Source organism: Chaetodon trifascialis, chromosome 24 (assembly GCF_039877785.1).
Source record: "Chaetodon trifascialis isolate fChaTrf1 chromosome 24, fChaTrf1.hap1, whole genome shotgun sequence".
Classification (NCBI taxonomy): Eukaryota; Metazoa; Chordata; class Actinopteri; order Chaetodontiformes; family Chaetodontidae; genus Chaetodon; species Chaetodon trifascialis.
The window spans coordinates 9523342-9547234 of record NC_092079.1 but is presented as its reverse complement, the minus strand read 5'-3'; the positions used below and the strand labels follow the sequence as shown (position 1 = coordinate 9547234).

The window sequence follows — 23893 nt, the reverse complement described above, 5'->3', positions numbered from 1 at the left end:
ATGTTGAGGATCCAGACGTGGTTGCTTCTCCTTGTTCTCTGCGTTGGGAACTTGGAGGCCTGGTTATGGTTCTTAAATGAAGAATCAACCACAGAGACCCCAGTGGAGGCTGGAATGACAAATGCCACCATGCCAACAGAAATGGGAAATGCCACCACGGCAACAGGAACGACAAATGCCACCACGGCAGCAGGAATGAACGGTGTCACCACGACAACAGGAACTTCAGATGCCACCGTGACAACAGGAACTTCAGGTGCCACCAAGGCGGCAGGAACATCAAATGCCACCACAGCAGGAGGAATGACAGGTGCCACCACAACAACAGGAACTTCAGGTGCCACCACGGCAGCAGGAACATCAAATGCCACCACAGCAGGAGGAATGACAGGTGCCACCACGCCAACAGAAATATCAGGTGCCACCTCTCCAGCAGAACTCTCAGGTGCCACCACGTCAACAGAAATTACAGGCACCACAGTGACAACAGGAATCTCAGGTGGCACCATGACAACAAGAACATCAGGTGCCACCACAACATCAGATGCCACAAAGAAGACGGAAGAGGAGGATGACTTATCCGGGGTTGGGGAAGAAATCATCAGCGTGGCCACAGGAATCCGTAAGTTTGTCGAGGCGTGGGATGTGACCACGACCGCCAGGACTACTAATGGAGGCCTGACAGAGAAGGTGGAGAGCGCTAACCCTAACACAATGGGTAATACAAGTGGTTTCAGTGGGCAGAGGGTGGAGGAGGGTTTTGGGATCAGGGAAGGGGATGTGTCTGGGCCCAGGGCTGATGTTGGGTCAGATGTAGAATCAGTGATGGTCTTGAAAGGTGATAAAATCCTGCCTAGCAGTGTAACCAGGAATTTAGATGACGTTTTTGAAGTCAATGGGACTGTTGAGAGTGTTTTGGATTCCACGTTATCCCCCACTGATAGTCGCATCAATGGTTCTGACCCACCTTGTCTCCCTGTGCCTTCTGATTGGTCCATTTGCTCTGGCAAACAGCCAAAATTTTTCACACTGCCCAACTTTTTCAACCACACATCTGTGGAGGAGGTGGGGGTGGTCCTACGGGAGTGGGCATGGCTCACAAGGGAGGGATGTCACCACAGCGCAGAGTGGTTCCTCTGCCTCCTGCTGGCGCCCAGGTGCCCTTCCCCCACCACGCCCCCGCACCTGCCCTGTCGTAGCTTCTGCCAGGTGCTGCAGGACAGCTGCTGGGCGTCTCTGGAAAATGGGCGTCTCCCGGTGGAGTGTCACCTCCTGCCTGAAAGAGCGCAGGAGCCCGGGCGTCCTGCGTGCGTGTCAGTTAGTAACTGGAAAGGTAACCCTGGCGGGTTAGAATGTATCCAGTTTGGTGATACATTTTGAACCCGGTGTCACGTCACGTTTTGTTGATGTCCAAGCGTTGGTCTGTGTGTGTTTGTGCGGTGTTTGTTTTGGTAACACACGTGTGAAAGCACATATTGCTGTTCTGGATACAATCTAATGGTTGATTTTTGCATGTTTTAGCCACTTTTATTGCAATTTCAAGTGCTTTACATTGCAGCTGACCCATTTTCAAACCACGTTGTTGTGTTTTACATGTTTAAGCATTTTTTTAACTCCTATGAGCCAACCATTGGCCATTGATTTAATATTGCACTCCTGTAACATTGTCAGGAAGTAGAAAATCAATGTAGCTGAACCAGAGACAAGTCTGTTCTTCCTTGTTAAAACCTGGTGCCTATATTACCCACAGTGCAACCTGACTGCTGACAGTTCAGTCTGAGATTCTGATGTGTTATGCTAGTTGCAGCTAGTGTAGCCTGCAGCAGAGACAAGTAGCAGCTGCAGAGAACTCCACAGATTTTATTTTCAAACTTGTAGTCTCCAAACCAAACTGATGCTGACTGACTGTGATGTCACGTGAGTTCATTTATCAGACTTCACGCAGCTCCCTTTTGAGCCACAGAAGGCTTTATGCACAAGACCCCCCCTCAGGTATTCATTACAGTCAACACCATGTCTGCTTTTATTGCTGTTAAATTGCCCTTTTGTTGCATTTTGTATGTGCAGGGTGATTTGAATGGCATGCAACAATAAGTTAACAGACAAAAATAAAAGCAGATGGTGTTTACTGTGATAAATGTCGAAACTCAGGCATGTTTCAAGTCTCTGCAGGTTGAATTTCAAGACATGGTGACATCAGCGGATGCATTGAGCTAAGTGATGCCTGGATGGTGGAAAATGGTTGCCAATAATGTAAAGTACAAACAAATGTGCACATAATGGGATGAAACATGCAAAATGAGCAGTATGGTCATTGCAGATGTCCAGAGGAGGTTGTTCAGCACAAATGCATGATGCAACACCTGAGCTCACATCGCTGCCCCGGGCTGCATGCCACCTTCATGTGATTGTCTCGTCAACTGCACAGTGCAGAGCTACATCTGCAAAAGCATCATTTTTGTATGATAAGTCAGCAATGGTCAGCAACAGCAACGTTCCAGGTTCTTAGTTGCAGCTTTTAATACCAAAGCACAACAAAAGCTTCCACTTCCTATATGTTTATGTGCAGCCAAGTCCATCCTGGTTGCATCAAACACATTAACTCACTTGAAATGAGTTCTATATTGAGTTACCCGTTCCCTGAGTATAAACCTTCAAGACAGGAAATGCTCCAGAGGCCCATGTCCAGCCTTTTAGTGGCTTCATAAATTGCGCAGCATGGAGTCCTCACCAGGGGAGGGTTCAGGGGTTAACTTTGCTACATGAAACCATATTTATCACATCTTCCCACAGGAATATTTAATGTAAATGTTTTAGGTTGAAGTGGCAGAAACTCTTGTTTGGATAACCTCTAAACTCAGACATAACCCATTATTAGCTAAGATTAGGAAAGCTGTAAAACACAGATAAGTATGTTGAACGAGAGCATGTTTTACCCTACAGGGAACTCTATGAATGCACACTTTTTACATTATGCTGCTGCACATATGAAACACCAGTGTTCTTGTCATTAGACTGTTTTTATTGGGTGTGAATTTCCAAACACCTGCATTGGCTACTTCATTCATTCACCTGCAGAGAAAGGAAAAGGAAGAAGGAGAAAAGAGACGTTTCGGGTCTCTGTTATGTATTATCAGGGGTTCCAGGGAAGATGCTGGCGGAGCAATAATCACTCTGTTCCTCCCGTCACATCCTACTCCTGCATGCCAGTCACGCATTTCTGTCCCGGGTTATCTGTTTGTCATCATATTTCATCATTTCTGATCAGCTGGTGTGGAATTTTGTGTGGATTTAGAGGTGAGTGGTGTTTTAGCTTCCCGAGTCACAGCGAGGGAAACAATCAGGCCATCTGTGGCTGAGAGGATGGGTTGGGGATGGCATTTATGATAGCGGCTGTGGGTGGGAAAATGGTCCGCTCCGAAGAAAGAGTGTGGCGATTGTGTGCTTGGTTTGGGAGAAAGGGCAACAGTGTCGAGGTAAGTACAAGGGAGCCTTGTGACTGGGATGAGACGGGGCGGCTCGGAGTCTCTGCCAGAGGTCAGAGGGCACGGCCAGTCGCCCACCCCCTCGACCAGTAACACTTGATGGGTGGTAATCGAGTGTCCGGCCGACCATTAGGGGATGAGCAGGGACAGAGAGTGCAGCAAAGCCTGAGAGAGACTTTTATCCGAGCGGGGAAAAACCCTGTCTGTCAGGAGAAGTGGCTCACAGTCAGCCGAAGGGCTTAAAGCTGCACATTGGGCCAATTTACAATTAGTTACCATTAATTTATCAGAGTCCTTCCTGTTTGCTTGAAATTAGCCTTTTTTCAGATGTTAGATCAAAAGATTGACTCATACTCCCTCAGAATCATACATGCACAGGAAATATGCAGCTGGATCCAGCAGACAGTAAGCTTAGCTTTGCACAAAGACTGGAAACATGGGGACTGTTAGCCTGCACGTGTTAGATTATTCATTGTTCTCCAAACAGGCTAGTTGCATGTGTGACTCGCGTGGAGCCAGCGATTGTATCAGTGGTATCAGTCTTTTCATCTAAAGGCAAATAAGCAGATTTCCTACAATGGTGAACTGTCTTTATTGAGCTTAACACATGCTGGAGACTGAAAATCAGTAGCTCTTTTAACACTGTATGTCACTTGGGCATAAAAAAGCAAATAAAAGCAAAGGATACACACATTCCTCGAGACGCTGGCAGTTGAAACCTTTTTCTCCACACTGCCTGAATTCTTCACACGTATTTAATCTGGACTGCAGCCAAGAAGTATTTCAAACCTTGCAGGTCTGAGAAAAAGCTTGATGGGAACAAAGACAAAATCCAGCTGATGTCATGTGAGCTGAAAGAATCGCTTGCTGACCCCCCCACTCCATCAGTCAACTTTAATTTGCCCTCAGCTCGGATCATTCAGACACGGATTAAGGCCTGCAGAGGGAGGCTGCAGACATGTCAGCTGCCACAGCCTCCGTTTGAAGTGTCGACTGATGCCACCCGGCTTTTCAGGCCAGCTGGTTCGGTCCCAAGTGGGTAGAACCACAGCTGGAGGTGTTAATGCTTGAAGCTAATTGGCCGTGGAGTCACTTGTTGGTTGAGTTTGGACTGGCGCTGCATTTTTGTCTTGTTTTAAGATCGAGAAGCAGCCTGTCTGAAGCAAATACATCAGATTCTTTCACATCAGATTATTGAATTAGCTTGCTATTACTTAAAGGGACTGAAGCTGGTTGAAGGATGCTTTGATAATACTGTAATGTTCCTTAATCTTTTGCATGCAACAACCTAAAAGTACCAAGGTTACTCATACAAGTCGTCAGACATGTTTTTGTTTAATTATGGTTGAGGAATGAGCAGGTTTTACTTTTGCCCGAGACTCAAGTTCACTGTAGTTTCTTTAAATAAAGGCGTTTATGAAAAGTCATCCTCCAAAAATACCAATACTTGACATGCTCACTCCTCTTAAAAAATTGTATTGTATATGATGTCTCTGAATTATCTGTCTAGTCTGCTGCCTTTTCCTGTAGTTGCTGCAGTGTTTTCAATGGAATGCTTCCTTGTGCAGATGTGGAACGGCCAATTTGGAGATCAAATATGAGTTTGGCATTGCAGTATGTTGTGAGGCTTGAGCTGTTTATGCTTTTAACCACATGAAGAGTCGTCCGGCACAAGAAACACCATAATTTTCGTTGTTGTCAGCTTTGTTCTTTTGCCGTCTGGATGGAGTTATAATCCCTTTGCACGATGCTTCTGCGGGCATGTCATCACGTTTGTGCTGCTGAAGAGTCAAACGCTGATTCGGCCTCGTAAAACTCTTTTGCACGCTGCACTCTGCTTGCTTGCGTGGTGTGCCGTTGTTAGCACTTGATGTGTTTCTGCTCCACTTTCCAGGACAGTGCGGCCACACAAGTGCGCCACCCTGTCACCTGGAAACGACTTTCACATGCAGCTCTTAATGCAGTTGCAGTCATTAAGATAATCAGTTTATTCTTCTTGATAATTCGTATTGTGCATCAGGCAGATGTTAATTTGGAGTATCAGATTGATGCATCCCAACATATCTGCAGATTTTACATGCAAATGCAAGTTTTTCTTATGCCTCTTCTCTTTGTTTCTTCGCCTCCAGGGAAACAGTTTTCCTCCCCCCGGGGGGGCACTTTACACTCCTGAACCTCTGGGGGAGTCCATTAGTCACACAATGACATTTCAGCCTGTTTAAACTGGCATGTCATGTCCGTGCAGGCTTTTGGGACTGAGTCTGCCTGTGTGCTTCATCCTCTTAGAGTCCCTCATGGTCCACTTTCCCATGGACATCTGACACGCATTTCCTTCCTCTGCCTCCGTCTGTCCATCTGTCCATCTTTTCTCTTCACACAGTCAAACAGGCATAGAATTTCTCTGTGGTGAAATGTTGGAAAATACAGACATGGCTCTTCAGTAATCCCCTGTAACAGAATGCATGAGGTCATTTTTCATTTGCCGATGCCTTCGGGGCTGTGAGACATAGCTGTATGTGGTTGTTCCATACACTGGGTCCTGTTGGCATGGAGGAAGGAGGGAGGCAGGAGCAGGGAAAGAAGCCATAAGCAGACATCTGGGTTAACATGATGATAGTTTCAGATGCAAAGTTCTCACATTTGGGTGTCATGCAGGCTTCCATCTGTGCTCTGGAGAGCAGCCAAGTCAAAGAAACAGCTGATTACCGACTCAATGTAAGCTTTAAAAGGTCAGCCTTGGTGGTATTCAACAGTAAATAAAAGATGCAGCATTCAGATTTCTCCTTAAGTGGAAATAAGAGACCAGTAAAAATCAAACCCAGACCAGGACAACAGGCTTAAATGTACCTAGCTGCATTTTAAGAATGTGTTGATAAGATTGTGTCGGTGTCAATAATATCATCAGTGGTGAAGCTTGAAGGAAAGGTTCCAGTCCGACCACAGCTTTCCCACCAATGCAGCCAACGACTATCATTTCACACCACGATCATTGTGGTTACTGGGCTGTTATATAACAAACACACACATCTTTCTACTTTCTGTATCTGAGTTGAAATCTCAGTCTCAGGCTCTGAATTTATTTGGTTTTTGAATCCACAAGAAGGGTCACAAGACAGGAGAGTTACACTGATTTATGTTTATTTTTCTGCCAAATGTCTGGATAATTTGAGACCAATTTACAGTTTAACTGGTTGATGTTGGTTTTAAAAGTGCCCATGTGACCATCTGACCTCTACATTATGACATTTCCCCCTTTTTACACTATAACACATGCTCTGAGGATAATATCTATTTATAGATTCGAGTCAACACACATATTGAAATGTGACAAAATGAATATTCCCATTGATGCTAAATGATGTTTTGACATATTAATCAGCAAATCAGCTGATTAACTAATAAAAATAAAGCTAGTATTGCGGTTTATTTACTTTTCAAAGCCCAAATTAGTGAAATTATCTTGTGTCTTCTGCTTCGTCTGCTATGAATCAGGCTTGTTTTGCCTTTTGAAACACAGGAAACACATAAATGCATTCAGATTTGATTCAAACTCTGATACAAAGAACTAGAAAAGTGTGTGTAATTGTTATATAATGGTCTTGTACCCACAGTGTTACTGGCATGAAAGAACAGCTGGCAGATGTGGCTCTTGTTCATGGGAGCCTTAACCACCACTGGCTGAAGGGCCTGGTTAGTAGGAGAGCTGTGGTTGGACTGGACAGCTTCCAGATGTGAATGTATGAAGTGAAACAGGACCCGGCTTGAGAAAATCGGATTCAGTTAACAAATTCACATGCTGGTGCAGAAGAGGACGTTTTCCTGAATGTCATTTATCATTTCAATTGAATTCTACACAAATAACCCACCTGATCCGTGCAACAGCTGCAGCAGCTGTGTCACAGTGAGATTAACCAACAGCAGGTGCCCTCAGTGGGAAGTTGACCACCCGGCACGCCCTGCTTGAGCTCCAACTGGGTGAAATCCCACAGGATGCAGGCTTAGCTGTAACTGCTGTGCAGGTCCAGACAACATAACCAGCACTCAGGCAACAGGGACTGTGTGCATAGCTGTTTGCGTGCGTGTGAACATGTGTTGAGTATTACTCCCCGTTGGGTTGTGCAGATGTGCAGCAGGTTATTAGCTGGTTGTCACATCAAGTAACTTTCCATTGCAGAGTGTTGGTTGACATAATGTGACTTTGCCCTGAGCAGGTGGAAAGGTGTGAATGAGAGTTTTCAGACACTGTTAACAGCCTGTGTCCTGTAGGAACAATAATTTTATACTTTAATGTAATGGGTGATATGATATTAGCTGATCCAGCACTTTGATTCATGACCAATTAGCAGCAAAACTAAGGAGTGTACCACGTAAAAAAGTTCTATTTCATATGTTCACATCATTGAGAAAACTTGGGAAACCCCCCGACCGCTGACCTCTGCGACCCTTAACCTTTTACGCACAGATTGTTGTTCTCCGTTATGAATGTAGGATGACAGGCCGTCCTCAGGAGAGCGCTGAGTGGAAGCGTCTGTCAGGCCAAAACGTTTTCTCCCTTGTGATGCTGAGTTATGAGAACGTAGTCATTGGTCTCAGGGCTGCTGCTCGTTTCCCTTTGGACTCTTTCTTTCTATGGGAACTGAAACATCAGCAGTTTTTCCATGAATCTGACCTCCAGTTTCACAGAAATTGAAGCGTATTTTTTACTCCTCAATATTTGTCTGAGAGCTACAGGTTTCTCAGCAGATTGAGATTTACAAGCTTATAAGATGAAGTGCTCTTATTGATTTGGACATAGAATAATCAAAAAAGATGTTGCTGCATTAACTGAGAATGAAGTAAATGCACACCTGGCCAGTTAGTGTAGAAAGTGTGCATGATTGTGAAATTGCCTGGTTTCAAAAGTGACAGAAATTGTAAGCACAGCTTCTTCCAGGACACTTTTCAGTGACCCAACAAGCTCTGTTACCCCTTTAGATCCCACTGTGGTTTGCTGTTTGACCCGCGGGGTCAGTGTGGTTGAGAGTTTGTTGTTTCAGAGACGCTCGTCATGGTCGAGCTGAGTCTCATCTCGTTTTTCTTCACGTCCTGCAGTGGAAACTTCAGTCTTATCACATCCTAACCTGTACTTTGTCTTGAGATCTCTAAAAATACTCTTCAATCAGAAGAAATGACTTAATTTAACCATAATAAGGGACATGTAGCAGCTCCTGGAGCTCTACCGAAGCTTCTCACACACTGGAAACACATTGGATCGATTGTCGTCCAGTTTCAAAGTTTTCCTTTCCAAAGAACTTGTGATTTGCTGATCATTTCTGTGCTTCACACTGACTCTTTTGCTGACTTCAAGTGCATAAATTCAACTTTTTAGTGCTGTGTTTGGTGGGAAATAGTAAGAAAATACGCCCTATATTGAAAGTAGTTTTTTGGTGGCTGGTGATTTCTAGAGAAAATTGACTTTTCTTGCTCATATTTTCCCTATTTATCATTCATTCAGGTTGCACTTGAAGGCAGCACTTGACTAATTTCTTTTTTTTTTGGTCGTATCAACTTTCTGACTCTAAACTTCCTGTCTCTGCCGTTCCTGCAGCGGACAGCGGTGTCTCTTTGATGCAGCTCATCGGCGACCCTCCACCGGATGACATTACCAGGGTTTATGGGCCGAGGGGGGAGGTGGCCTACGTCTTCACCCCTGCGGCAGTGTCGGGCCAGCCGGCTATGGCCCACGTCCCCAACCCTTTCTACCGCCACTTCTCCCTCATCTTCCACATCAAGCCCTCCACTCCCGCCGCCTCCGTCCTCTTCTCCATCACTGACGGGCCTCAGAAGCTCATGAACATCGGTGTCAAGCTCAGCGCCGTGCAGTCCGGCCGCCAGAAGGTGCAGTTCTTCTACACTGAGCCCGACTCCGAGGCTTCTTACGAGGCGGCCAGCTTTGACGTCCCGAGCCTGGTGGACACCTGGTCTCGCTTCTCGCTGGCCGTCTTCGAGGAGCAGGTGACTTTCTACCAGGGCTGCGACTCTGAGCCACAGGTGGTGAAGTTTGAGCGTTCGCCAGATCTCATGGAGCTTGACACGGGGGCAGGGATCTTCGTGGGTCAAGGTGGAGGAGCCGACCCTGACAAGTTCCAGGTAATGTTTGAAATTAAGGTACAAATGTGGAGTTGAACCTTGTCAAGAATGGTTATTTTTTTACATATGCCAAATGGAGAATAATTTCCACATTTGAATATTCTAAGTCATGCATTGTTTACTTCTCCTTCAGTGCCTTTGCGGGTGAATTGCTGCACTTCTTTGGGTGTTACCAACACTGACTGTCAATCAGTGCAATATGGTGAAACTGACAGTAGGAATGTGTTCCGCAAAATGGGTCCTCATAAAAACATTTCACCACAGCAGCACTTACTGTCAGAAACTCTGCACAGTACCTTTAAGTCTTTCACAATCTCACTGGTTCCAAACCTGAGGGTCCCGACCCCCATAAAAATCTCACAAGATGAGGGCACAATGAAGACCTGGACAGCGTCGTCCTGCATTAGAGAAGTACACAGTTAAAAAACCACACAGTTAATAGAAAAACGACCAAGTGTCAGAGAGAAGAAAACACTGAAATATTTAAAAAAGAAGCCTAGTAAGTATGCATGATTGTTAAAAGACCAGCTTTAATGAGTAAAAGAACATGTCTGCTGTGAGATTTATCATGCATCTGCTGAACAAAACGATCGCTTTTACAGGATTAACGCTTTGATTTTGAGCTCTAGCATTTGGAAGAGAAGTCAGTCTTCAAACCATAAACTCCAGGGTGCCAGCAGAGGAAATGCTCAAGTGCTCAAGAGATGTTTGCTCATCACATCCCTGACAGAAACCCAGTAACGTATCCTCCTCCAAATGTCACCCCCGGGACATTAGTCAGAATAAAACACTGTGCTGAAAGAGCAGGTGTGTGCGTGGAAGTCTGACCTCAGATCCCTCTTTAATGTCACACCTCACGGCAGGTTTGGGTCACAAGCAGCAGGAAGGGCAGACTTAACCCTCCTCATCCTTGTAAATCTATTGCTTGACCCCTCTCACCTTTGACCTCTGACCTTCAGCTTGCACCTGTGACCATATGTAACAGTCTTGTGGCTTTTTAAGTGGAGAAATTGATGTGAATCGTGATAAAAGCCAAACTTATGTGATTCTGCTCTGTTCTTTGCTGCATCTCTGGGCTTTTTCGTCCCAAAATTTAACAATTTCAAGAGCACAAACTGGTCTCTAAGGTGCAATATTCTCCCTCGTCAAGCGTCATAAAGCCCACTCTGACTCCACACTGTGTGGATCATGTTAAAAAGCAAAATATGGCCCCCGGTCGAGGGTTTAAGAGAGTCATGCAAAGAAGACAGAGTGGCAAAGACAGCTGACACAATATTCTGCTCTGCATGAGTCATTGCTCTCATACTTCCCATCTCTTCGGAGATTTCAGAGGAAGCTTAAGTCATGACAAACAATGAGTCTTGTCATCGCGGTGAAATAAAATGCATTCACTCTGCGTGTGTTTGTGTGTTTTCAGGGTGAGATTGCGGAGCTGAGAGTGGTGGGAAACCCTCGGGCAGCTGAGCGCTTGTGTGACGACGAGGACGACTCTGACGCTGTGAGTGTTTGTCTTTCAGCCTTTCAGTCCAAGTGTGTGGATGCTTTTGTGTAACGTCTTTGTCTCTCCGTCTCGCAGGCCTCCGGCGACTTCGGCAGCGGCGAAAGCGACAGGAGACAGACAGGACACACTGTGAGGGTCAGTTAAAAATCTTATGTCCATTAATCCACTGCCCCTGTGCATGCTGGGAGTCTTCCCAGCATGCCTACCTCATGTAACTGCAGTCAGCACTCAGTCATAGCATAGCACACTGTTATTCAAGAAAATGTAATCGAAGATGAAGCAAATCCTCACACTGTGTTCAAAGAAACAAATAAAGTGGATGAGAATCACTTCTGCACGTTAGCGTGTATTAGTTAAGCCTTGTTTGAAGAAGTTTGAACACGATGTTGCATGCAACTTTTCAGTTCGCTGCAGAACCCGATGCCCAGACGCATGAGTTTGCAACGAGTTGCATGTTCAGTCGTTCACTGTTTCAGAGTCTAGATCAGGGATACTGGTCATGTAATATGTTGAACATTGAACTGTTAGTAGCCTCTGTGCAAAAATATTGTTCAGAATGTAGAAATGAATCAGTGCAAACTGATATGGGGAAGTAAAGTTTGGGTATTTATGCTGGCAGTGGCAGCAATGACCATTTTGAACTATTCTGTTCTTCTTCCAGACCACGCCTCCTTCCTTCCGGCCAGTACCTGAACCACCTCTGATAACCTCACAAGGATCCAGACTCAAAGAAACAGGTGAAAGCTCAGTGGAATCACCCCAAATCCTCAGTGTGTGGCTGCCATGGGACCCAACACAGTAAACATGCTGCAGAAAAAAAGAGTGGAAGTTTTTAATCATACAGCAGCCAATGCCAAAGAGACGTCCCCACGCTGCAGAATCACTGTGCTTTCATCTAGAAATATGTGCGTAAAGCGGCTTGTCTGGACCTGAAAGTGTGGGGCGTTTTGCTGCGGGACTTCAGCACGACAGTGTGATTTCAGCTCCCCCCGGTGGATATTTAAAGAAGTGCGGTTTAATAGCCATCAGCCTTTAATAAGTGGCTAATAAAAAAGAAGGAAATTCACTTCAGGGTTTAAAATGTCCTTTAAGGACATGCATTAAAGGATTTAGAAAATCCTCCTGAGTCGTGCTCTGAAAGTAGTTTCTTTTTTCCGTCACCTCAGACGTGAACATGGCAGCACATTCCCCGCTCTGCAAGCCAACACTTGTAGGCACGCTGCTGCTAAAGTTGTGTTTGTGTTGACTCTAGATGTCAGGTTTCAGTCACCGTCGGTGGATGTCAGCCGGTCTGGATCAACAGGCCCAAGAGGTGGGTCGCTGGGGGCAAACAGAATTGCAGATTAACATTATGTCCTGATCAACACGGCCATCCTATCGCAGCATAGAATGAGCGTTGTGCCTCCAGGTGCTGTAGTTTCTCATTATGTTGGAAGGGGGCTGTGAGCATGTTGGTGGAGGTTGGCTGACATCTTGTTGGTCCTTATCAGTCTGTGGATGACCCAAATTATTCAGTGTGAGTTGCTCTATAGGAGGCTGCAGTGGATGCAGTCAGAGTCTACGTGTTCGTGTCTTTAGTAATGGGTTTGTGATCCTTTGATTGAGCATTAATATAGGCCCTGCGTGGTTGCAAAATCTAATTTCCTCTGATTTTGAGCTAATATGTTGCATTTTACTAAATTAATATTTGAGCCTGATATTGGGTGGACATTTAATGGAGAATTTTTTTTTTAAACTTTGAAAAATTAACAAAAATTATTGTGTATTGTGCTGCAGAGATTTCTACTGAAGTTAGCAAGCCAACCAGTTAGCCCTGGCCCGTCCTGTCTAAAAACACAAATCACAACACTAGCTGTTAAAAAGTGATTTAATCCATTAAATAAATCAGCGTTATTCTCACTTTCATCACTTGAAGCCTCTACAATCTTGCCTTTTTGGCCTCATGAATCAGAGGAATCTGATATAAATCCAAGAATCCTTGAACAAGTCCATGAAGTAATAATGGCCAGGGGGACAAAACAGAGGGTTTCTTATGAGTGAGGAGCAGCAGTAAAGGTAAAACCAAACATGGAGACTTGTTGGACAAGTTTCCTACATCAAAAAACACATAAAAACTACAAAACAAAGAACGTTTTAGTGCGGATGTGCAAGTGCTCATTATGAATAGATGTTGATCTAAATTGTCCACTAGATGGTGTCAGACTACCATCAATTCAACCAGAGTCACTTTGACTCCACATCACATCAGTTTCCTTCATTCCAGACTTGTTTGGGTTTTTTGCTTTTGGTGCTGTTTGACTGGGGTCACAGTGTTCTATAATGTTGTTGTTTTTAACCCCTGTGAGGCACTTTGTATTACTATAAAGTATGAAAAGTGCCATATAAATAAAGTTGATTTGATTTGATTTGATTTGATCATCGCTGGATCAGCGTGACCTGATTTATGCACAAATTTAGGACAAAAATTAGGAGAATCATCCCCATACACAGCATATTTGTTTTGTTTCCATGACCAGAAATCATTTTGTACTTGTCAGAACATCACATTGTAGTACATGTGTCTGTTCAAAGGTTTTTTTTTTTTTACAATCAAATTATAAAGAACGGATTTTCCAAAATTCTTAATGAAATGCTTTCAGTGCATAAAATGTGCAGTCGCTGTGTCTGTTTTTGCTTTTATTTTGAGCATGCATTTGCAAGTGGTGCTGATTACTATCCTCTGCACGACGCATCGAAGCTCAGCTCATGAAACTCAAACCCTGACTCATGTCATGCGACAGGCCCGTCAGGTCCCAGCGGCACTAAAGGAGAGAAAGGCGACAGAGGAGAGAAAGGCTCAAGGGGGGACACCGGCCCCGCAGGACCGAAGGGAGAGTCAGGCTCCAGCTCTGATTTCTCTCAGGGTGGAGGACAGGTAGGAGATCCACCTGTGTGTCTGTGTGCATGACTCTGCGTCATCAGCTGCTTAAGATACTTCATGTTTGCCTTTTTTTTTTTTCATTTCAGGGAGGGAGAGGTGAAAAGGTAGGCCACCTGCAGTGTTAACTTTGTTCACACTGAGGAGAGTTTATTCTTTAGTTTGCTTCTTTCTGTCCGTGGAGAATAATGACAAGTGAACACAGAATTAGTACTTTTATTTGAGTAAAGGTCCTGAATCCTAAAGGAGAGTCAGGCTCCAGCTCTGGTTTCTCCTCCCAGGGTGGAGGACAGGTTGGAGATCACCCGTGCGTTTGCGTGCATGACTCAGTCGGCTGCAATCAGCTCCTTCAAACACTTCACATTTGTCTTTTTTTTCTTCTTTCAGGGAGAAAAAGGTGCAAAGGTAGGTCACCTGCAGTCTATTATATTAACTTTGTTCACACTGAGGAGAGTTTATTCCTTTAAGTGAACAACTGGAAGAAAGAAGGATGCAGCATGATGAAGAGGCCTGAATATCACTGTCTTCTTCCCCATCAGGGTAGCTCTGGCTTCGGATACCCCGGCAATAAGGGAGAACGTGGGGCTCAGGGGCCTCCCGGGCGCCCCGGTCCTCCCGGGCCTGCAGCTGAGGTAGTTCGACTTGGGGACGGCTCTGTTGTGCAGCAGGTGTCTGGACCCCCTGGACCGCCCGGACCACCGGGGGCAGATGGGGCTGCAGGACCCCCAGGGACTGATGGAGAGCCTGTGAGTAAAGCGTGTTTGGCAAATGTTGTGTGTTCCTTTTTTCGATTAACCTCACTCACTGATTGTTGATGATCCTTCAGGGTGATCCAGGAGAGGATGGGAAAACTGTAAGCATCTTTGTTTTTATGAACAGATTGAGATTTTTCTCTAAATATAGACTTGTCGGCTTTTCAAGTTAATTAACAAATGAACGTTGTTTTTTTTCGTTCTTTTGCTGCTGCTCCAAGGGTCCCCCTGGGCCGCGAGGGCCCCCAGGAAATCCAGGAAGTCCTGGCTCCATAGGCCAAAAGGTTGCAGTCCAGAGTGGAAGAAGTTGGATGGATGAGTTCTGTTGTTTCTTGAATTAGTTGAATTAATTATGTCACAATGATTTATTTAATGGGATAATGTGGGATATTTCCAGGGTGAGATGGGACAGGGTCAACCAGGACCCAGAGGCCCCCCTGGTCCACCAGGACCTCCTGGACCAGGCACTGGTGACCGCCCAGTACGTCCACACTTCCCTTTTCTGCCAGAGTTTATTGTGTCAAGGCGTACTTCTCACTGTATTCTATGGATTTTGTATTTTGGTAGACATTTTTTGACATGGAGGGCTCAGGATTCCCAGACTTGGACAAAATCCGGGTAAGTCGGTCATTTTTCAGATTTAACAAGGTTTTGAACTCAGCTCTTTACACAACATAATCACTTTGTGATTTGCTGTCCAGGGTGCTCGTGGTCCTCCAGGCCTCCCAGGCCCTCCCGGCCCTCCCGGGCCTCCTGGGACTTCAGTGGCACTGGGAGCCAATGGTCCAGTAGCTTTCGGGCCTCCTGGTCCACCTGGACAGGATGGAGTCCCTGGTCTACCGGTGAGCAGCTCTACTTTTTTGACTTAGCATGACACAGTTTTCATTGTGTGATGTGGAGCTGAAACAACTGCTCGTTTGCAGGATTTTGATCAGCTATTAAACACTGATTGTTTATGTGTATCCTGTGTGCCATTTCAGGGCCCTCCTGGTCCTCCTGGTTCACCGGGTCAACCAGGACTCCCTGGAATCAAGGTGAGAATGTGCAGACTGCTCTACCGCCATGCTAGCAGCTCTGTGAGGCTGTACTTTAGTGCAGTGGCGCATTGAACTAAATTTTATAAGCAGCTGAGATGAGATTGTCATTAGTTTTGGGCATCAAGTCTTGTTGAGACATTTCAGTGAGCAACGCCGCTAACGTGGCAAAAAAGTGTGTGCATTTTTTCTTAAAATCTCGTTCACCTCCAGGGTGACGGTGGTGAGCTTGGTCTTCCAGGACCTTCAGGAGAAAAGGTGAATTCAGTCTGAATTTTCATCCTTAAAAGTCAAATCAGCGACTCGTCTTTAAAAGTGTGAATGTTGTGAATCAGGGTTGAAATGCAAATGACAGATTTGTGGCGGGTGCACCCAGATAGACTCTCTCCTCCATGTTTGGTGTCTTCCTCTAGCAAGACTCGCAAGACTCCACCTTTTTCACGGGCCTGTTCTCTTACTTTACTCCATCCTCTACGGTGTGTAATGGGTCGCAGGTACTGGGGGGGTCTCTGCTTTGATGATTTCCTTCTCTTTTCTTAAGACTTCATCAGGTTCCATTTCCCCAGTTAATGTGTTTTTAATGATTCCACTTTCTGCTAACCCAAATCACACCCTTCAATCTGCATATCCTGAAACTCTCCTCACTGGCTCACTGGATTCTGCTTCGCCTCTAGATTTCCATCTCTGCACGCCTTCCGCCTTTCGATCACCCACTTTTCACCACTGATTCTGCTGCGGCTGCATTAACACGTGTGTCTAACTGTTCTTGATCAGTCATCCAGCAAAGAGACATAAAACACCCTTTTTCCTTCTCACCTCAGGGGGATCAGGGTGAACAAGGAAGGTCAGGTACACCTGGGCAGACTGGGCTGGCAGGGCTTCCAGGTCCCATGGGACCAGTTGGACCCCCAGGACCCCCTGGGCCACCAGGGCCACCGTACCGTGGATTTGTGAGTAGAGGTTAAACATAAAGAGGGAGCATGCACAGAGGTTAAAGTCTGCTGAGGTTTGTCTCTGTTTCAAACCTCCACTCTTCTCCTCACAGGATAACGAGGATGGATATGCAACCAATGGCTTGCCTGGACTCAGGGGCCCACCTGGACCACAGGTATCCAATCACACACACGAGAGATCCCTGATCTTCTCTTACAGCAGATCGCCTCAATCATGTTGCCCTGTGTTCTGTCTTCCAGGGTCCACCTGGTATTGCAGGTCTACCTGTGAGTACGACAGTGTTTGTTTGGCTTCATGTTCTTTGTCTCAAGTACTGTACAGAAATAAAATGAGTATTTTCTTCTCATGCATCTTTGTACTCAACTACATTTCAGAGGGAAATATTGTTTTTTTTACAATTATCCGACAGCTTTATTTTAAGATTGAACTGTTCAGTAATGTTTTATTTTGATTTCCAGGGTAAGCCAGGTTTGCCAGGCAACCATGGAGACAAAGGATCAGAGGGACCACGAGGACCTCCGGGGATACCAGGTCTGGACGGGTTTCCCGGACAGCTGGTAGGAATTCTGGGATTTGTTGCTCGGTTGTTTTTGTCTGTGATATGTAAATAACACTCTGGCTTAGACACAATTAAACATAATGTGGTTTTACACTTGTTTTCATGGCACTAATAGCTGTTTGTGTTCATTTTGTAGGGTGAGAAGGGAGACAGAGGAGAGAAAGGAGAGATGGTGAGTTCTGTGCAAAAATGTATAACAATCAATATATTTGATATATTGGCTTCCTCCTCTTATGGTTGATTTTACGTCCATTTGTGTGGCAGGGTCTCCCCGGGCGAGATGGCGGACCACCTGGACCTCCGGGGCCTCCTGGACCACCAGGACAGATCACCTACCAGCCAACAGGCGATGTGAGTCAGAGGAGGTCTGAGACAGACATAGAGACTGGACATGTAACATTGATCTAACCCCCACGTAACAGCCTGCATTTATCACTAAATCACTGTTTGAGTTCCTGATACTCACTAACACTGCCTGCTCAGCTGTTTGTTCACCTCCACACTAACTGACCTAACTTTGTCTTGCTGTAGTATAATGACGTATATTGGAGCGAAGGGTGGCAGGTGAGTGGTCCCCGAGCTGCCTCACCACAAACTGCACTAAGCTGAAGATATTTTAACATGTTTCCAGGATGTTTGTTCCTTCTCCTCATGTGTGATCCTTCTCTCGTCCTCAGGGGGGAAGCGGCATTCCGGGTCGAGCAGGATTCCCAGTATGTATCACCATCAGTGTCATGCTCGGTTTGGAAATCCAGAAGAGAAAATGGAAGAAAGTCACTGTGTTATGTGTTTCATTTAGGGCCCCGTGGGACCAAAGGGAGACAAAGGAGACACAGGCTCTCCTGGATATGCACCGAAAGTAAGATATTTCACATTTTAATGAATTAAATTTGCATTTTACACCCTGAACATGTTTGTTGGATGTATTTTTCTGCAGCATTGTACACTGCGAACATATATTCATCCTGCAAAGAAGAACACTTTATGTCCACATAGACAAGAATTTCTTTGAATTGATCGTTCTTTCATTTCAACATAAACCTATTGTTTTGTTCAGGGAGAGAAAGGAGAACCTGGTCTCATCTTGGGGTCTGATGGGAGACCTCTGTACATTGGTGGTCTGTCAGGAAAGCCGGTAAAAACCCTCATGAATTACTGGATAATGAGCTGTTAGCAGTTTCTGAATGCCAGCGTGCTTATATTTAATTATGCTCCAGGAGTTGAAGCATCTACAGGTTGTATTGATCGTCAGTTACTCAAAAGAAGTGCTTAGTTGTCTCGTGTTTATTGACAGGGCGATGCTGGACCCCCTGGCCCTGTGGGACCTCCAGTGAGTACTGCATTTTTATTGACCACATTTTTTTAGCTGATAATACAGAAGCCAGAGCATCGAATCATCGTAATAATCCTGTATTTTTATTTTCAGGGTCCATATGGTCCTTCAGGCCAGAAGGGAGAGATCGGACTTCCAGGCCGACCTGTGAGTGGATTTCTTGCAAATGTCAAATGTCATTTTTATATCAATTCTATTTAAAAATGGTAAAAACAAGTCAGTGCTGCCACTAGGAGACCCTTAAGTTTTTTGATGTATACACACAGAGGCCTTAAAAGATTTTGAATGCTGTGTTAACTGCAGGGTCGACCAGGCCTGAACGGCGGCAAAGGAGAGAAGGGAGATTCAGGCGGTGGAGCTGGGTATGGTTACCCTGTGAGTATCTCTGATTTTGTCCCATTTGCTTCCAAGCTGGCGCCACTTTTATGATCAGGCGATCAACACGCTGATCAATATTTATTGTTTCCCAGGGCCCTCCAGGTCCACCAGGCCCCCCTGGACCTCCTGGACCTCCTGTTCCCATCGGCAGAGTGAGTCAAGACATGAAGCTTTTATCGCATGCCTGTCCATTAAATTAAAAATAAACTGATGTCCACACATTAAGAGGAATAATTATTATTGTATTTCAGTGAGAATTTAAATTGACTGTAAGGGTGGGAAATGAGATTAGTAGATTAACATATTATGTGCTGCTGCTGATGGATGAAGGGATAATCTTAATTTTCATTTCAGGGATACGAGGATTTCGCGAGGTATTATCCAGGTAAATTCATATTTAATGAGTGAAAGGAAAAAGCAATGTTTCATGCACTTAGATGAGAAGATTGGTCAATCTTCGTATCCAACTGACAACAAGAAAGTGAAGATTGGTGTTTCTAAAGATGTCAGACTATTCCTGGAAAGATAAAACTGTTGGTTTTTAACTTATTATGTCGTTGCTGTTTCATGTTTATAGCCGTTAAAGGAGAGAAAGGTGATCGTGGACCACCGGGGACACTTGAAATTCAAGGTAGCACCACTTCGTCTGCGCACATGTGTGCTGAAAATGCTTTAAACAGATGTTTTATGTTTTCAGTACATAGACAAATTCAAATTCCTGTTTCTGATCCAGGTTTCGGGTCAACCATTGACATTTACACTTTAAGGGTAAGCCTCAGATCTGTAGACCTCTTTGATATATGGCTCATAGTTTATGGTTAAACTTCAGCAGCGGGAGGATTTTTGTTTTTATTGTTTGTATTTCTTGGATGTTAGAATGAGATGAAAGGTGAAACAGGCAGTCCAGGTTTGAAGGGACAAAAAGGAGAGGCGGGTGGAGGCTATTATGACCCCCGCTATGGAGGGAGCAGCGTTGGACCCCCAGGAGAGCGTGGACCACCTGTAAGATCTCAAAAACAGAAAGCTTTAAGGAACCAGATTAGGCTCAAAAATAACAAAGTCGATATTCTTCTCTGCCCTTGTCCCATCAGGGCCCAAAAGGTGACTCCATCATTGGCCCACCAGGCCCTGAGGGGCCACCTGGACATCCAGGGAGAGGCTATCATGGGCCACCTGGACCACCAGGTCCACCTGGACCTCCAGGACCATTCCTAACTGGAAGCTACAAGGACACACACAGTGAGTTTGAATCATACACACATCCAAATATTCAACATGTGTATTCAGTCTCATTTGAGCTGATGTGACCCCCCCTTTGAATGACAGCTATCAGTATTCCTGGACCACGGGGACCACCTGGCGTACCTGGGCTACCTGGACTCTCCTCAGGGGTGAGAAAACTTGTCCCCACCATCAGTTTCTTACCAGAAAACTAAGAGGGTGGACATTATTTACACATCAAAGTGTTAGCTTTGTCACTGGGGCCATGTTAGCGAGCATGGCTGCAGAGATCATGAATATCTGTACAAAATTTCATTGTAATAGCTGCAGACCAGCATTTCCCTCCACACACACAGCGCTAGCATGCCTGAAAAATACACTTCAGCTACACAACCAGTGTGTTTTTGTGTTTGTAGGTGACAGTGTTGAGGTCTTATGATACCATGGCAGCCACCGCTAGAAGACACCCTGAGGGCTCTCTGGTGTACATCATAGACCAAACAGATCTCTACTTACGGGTCCGAGATGGAGTTCGCCAAGTGCACGTAAGATTTCACCTTTGCGATCATAAATCATCGGTTTTTTATGTTTTCTCATGTATTTAATGCAGCTGTCTCCTTTCTTTTTCAGCTCGGGAGCTACATTGCTTTGCCCAGTGAGGATGTGAGTGTCATTTTTCCTTTTTTCTCTTTTTCGGAGCATATGAAGCATCCTGTTTTAAAACATATCACACACATTATTTTCAGGGTAATGAGGTTGCAGCCGTGGAGCCCCCGCCAGTCGTCCCCTACTCTCCAGACCACCACTCTGACACCGACACCTCCGCACACAACCCCCAAAGGCTACCTGAGAACCCCGTCCACACTGGCTCTGAGCGTCAGTCACAGCCTGACCACCATCCCCAAACACACCCGGACCCCCGATACCCATCAAACTCGGATCCCAGATACCCAACCCACCCTGATCCTCGATACCCAACCCAACCTGATCCCCGATACCAACCTGACACACGATATCAGCCGGATCCGCGGTACCCGGCCCCCTCAGATCCCAGGTTTCCAAGTTACTCAGACCGGTTAAATCAACCAGACGGTAGGTATTCCGTCCACACGCCCCACGAACGCCCTGCGTCCCCGGACACTCCCTACGCAGTCACTCCTCAGCGAAGACCACCACCTCCTGTGCCAGACACTCCAGTCCACCATCATACTTCAGGTCCAGGGGTACGAGAGGCCACTTTTAAACCATCACTCTCACATCTCTTTTTTTAGTTTTACTGTAAAATCAAATATAACTACTGGGCATGTTTCCACAGCTCCACCTGATTGCCCTGAACAGCCCTCAGACCGGCTTCATGCGAGGCATCCGCGGTGCAGACTACATGTGCTTCACTCAGGCTCAGGCCCTCGGGATGAAGGGAACTTTCCGGGCCTTCCTGTCCGCCAAACTCCAAGATCTCCACAGCATCGTCCGCAAGGCTGACAGGGACCGCTTGCCAATAGTCAACCTGAAGGTAGCCGACCAAGGTTTTTTCAACCATGTAAAGCACAGGTGTCAAACTCATTCCACAAAGGGCCAAGTGGCTGACAGCTGATTGGTCAGACTGCGTGCTCTTGATTGGTTGGAGGAAAAACCTGCAGCCACATGGCCCTTTGTGGAATGAGTTTGACATGCCTGGGATCGTTTTTTGGAAAGAGTCAGATGACATGAGTGATACTGCTCACATGTCTATATTCTAAAATGCCATTCAATTCAATTCGTCAGTTAATTGCACAACTAGACTTCACCAGATTCTTGCACGTAATGTGTTGCTTCATCTTCGTCAGGACGAAGTTCTGTTTGACAGCTGGGACGCCATCTTCAGTGGCAGCAGAATAAAGGACAATGTGCCGATCTACTCCTTCGATGGGAAAGACGTTCTCAGTGACAGCACATGGTGAGCCAGAAGTCATGATCGACGCACATCGAACACAGTCTTATAAATTTACTGTAATGTTCTGAAGTGAAATCTCAATCGTTCTGTTTTATCCCAGGCCAGAGAAGCTGATGTGGCATGGGTCAACCAGCGCTGGCCAGCGGCATGTGGACGGCTTCTGCGGGACGTGGCGTATGGGTGACCGGGCGCTGACTGGCATGGCGTCGTCGCTGCAGAGTGGCAGCCTGCTCCAGCAGACCTCCAGCAGCTGCTCCAGCGGCTACGCCGTGCTGTGCATTGAGAACAGCTACATCAGCCACGCCAAGAGATAGACGCACGCACACACACACTGGACAAAGGGAAACCCCAGAGCAGTCAGCCATGCTTTTTTGTCCACACACACACTTCTCGATCTATGCCCTGTATGTGGTGCTTTGTAAATACGTTTCGTCTCATGAATCAGTAGTTCATGTTTGTTAGCCCTCCTATATGGTGCTATACAGGTTTATCCCACACGTTGAACCTAAGTTAAGCTCAGGTGACATACAGTAACACGCCCTCCGGCAGCCATATTGGAAGTCCACGCCTTTTGAGGCACCAGTCGCCTTAAAAGCTGACTGTGTTCCCTCCTGTCTGTGCACATAAATGCTTCATTTCTTCGCCGTTTGTGACTTGTTAGATAGCAGTCGCGATTAATGTTAATATAGATGATTGAAATTAGCCTGCTTGATGGAAAGCCTAGTTTGTATGTTCCCAGATGTTACAGATATCTGTCTCTGAGATTTGTGCCATGAACCCGACACAGCAGAGGGGAACGTGTCTTCATAGATAAACAGTGTTAAAACATGAGATCCACAAATTGACTTGTAGAGAGACACATTGCTGTTGTAGTATATAATTCTCCCAATCATGTGACCTCTGTCTTAATGTGTTGGGGAGAAAAATGAATAATGGACATCTCACAACAAACAGCAGCTCAGACTGCTGACTGATCTCAGAGCGGGACGTACCACTGCGATCACACATCATACGTGAGAAGCTCCAGGTTGATTTTCACGTTTCCGTGACTTCCTGCCTGCCAAAAAACTGCATCATGAAACTGTTAACACACCAAATGTACGACTCAAATACCGAAAAGCAGTGTTAGAAATGATTTAAACAAGGTTTCCTGCAGCTTTAAATTCCACTTTTTTATGGAGTAATTGTCATTTTAGGATGTTTATCTCATAAAATATCTTAAAACTGTGCAGTTAAAACACATTTCAGCCTCCAAAAGCAAGAAAAACATTATTATTATTATTGAATGAGAAGTGTATGTTTTCTAACTTCTTTTCCTTTACACTGATGTTACTTGTAACCCATAGCACTTGAGTTATAGCCTTTTTTTTTTATTTTGCAACTGTCTTTAAATGGGAAGATATTTTCAGATCGTATTTCTGGCAATAACAAAGGGATATTTATTTTTTATAAACTGTGCATTTTCCAGTTCAACTATAATGTGTGATGTGAACGCTTTCACAAATAACATTTTCCAAAGCAAACATGCGTACCCCGTGCAAGGATGTGCACTGGATTTTCAAGCAAAAGGATTCAGCCATAAATATTTGTCTATGCACTGTTGCTTTTTATTTGTTTTTGCTTTTTACTCAAGAACAGTACGTGCACTGCAGCTCTGGAGGACAGAGCGCTGTTTTCCTGTACTAACAGTGCCATAA

At 45.4% G+C, this 23893-nt stretch overlaps 1 protein-coding gene across 1 annotated transcript; it reads left to right on the top strand.

Moving 5' to 3' along the window:
- LOC139327921 (collagen alpha-1(XVIII) chain-like) lies at nucleotides 1–22522 on the top strand. Its single transcript, XM_070957949.1, has 44 exons — nucleotides 1–445; nucleotides 527–718; nucleotides 9073–9614; nucleotides 11032–11112; nucleotides 11191–11250; nucleotides 11777–11852; nucleotides 13896–14000; nucleotides 14288–14343; nucleotides 14420–14437; nucleotides 14572–14778; nucleotides 14859–14885; nucleotides 15006–15068; nucleotides 15182–15265; nucleotides 15352–15402; nucleotides 15486–15626; nucleotides 15765–15818; nucleotides 16032–16076; nucleotides 16232–16294; nucleotides 16640–16768; nucleotides 16864–16926; nucleotides 17012–17038; nucleotides 17231–17329; nucleotides 17468–17503; nucleotides 17596–17682; nucleotides 17863–17895; nucleotides 18009–18044; nucleotides 18131–18190; nucleotides 18389–18466; nucleotides 18626–18661; nucleotides 18758–18811; nucleotides 18968–19039; nucleotides 19135–19194; nucleotides 19397–19427; nucleotides 19620–19673; nucleotides 19776–19810; nucleotides 19919–20044; nucleotides 20134–20281; nucleotides 20369–20433; nucleotides 20680–20808; nucleotides 20894–20926; nucleotides 21010–21486; nucleotides 21579–21776; nucleotides 22090–22199; nucleotides 22297–22522. The coding sequence occupies exons 1-44, from the start codon at nucleotides 1–3 to the stop codon at nucleotides 22508–22510; spliced, it is 4800 nt and encodes a 1599-aa protein (XP_070814050.1). The 3' UTR covers nucleotides 22511–22522.
- The last annotated feature ends 1371 nt before the right edge of the window (nucleotides 22523–23893 follow it).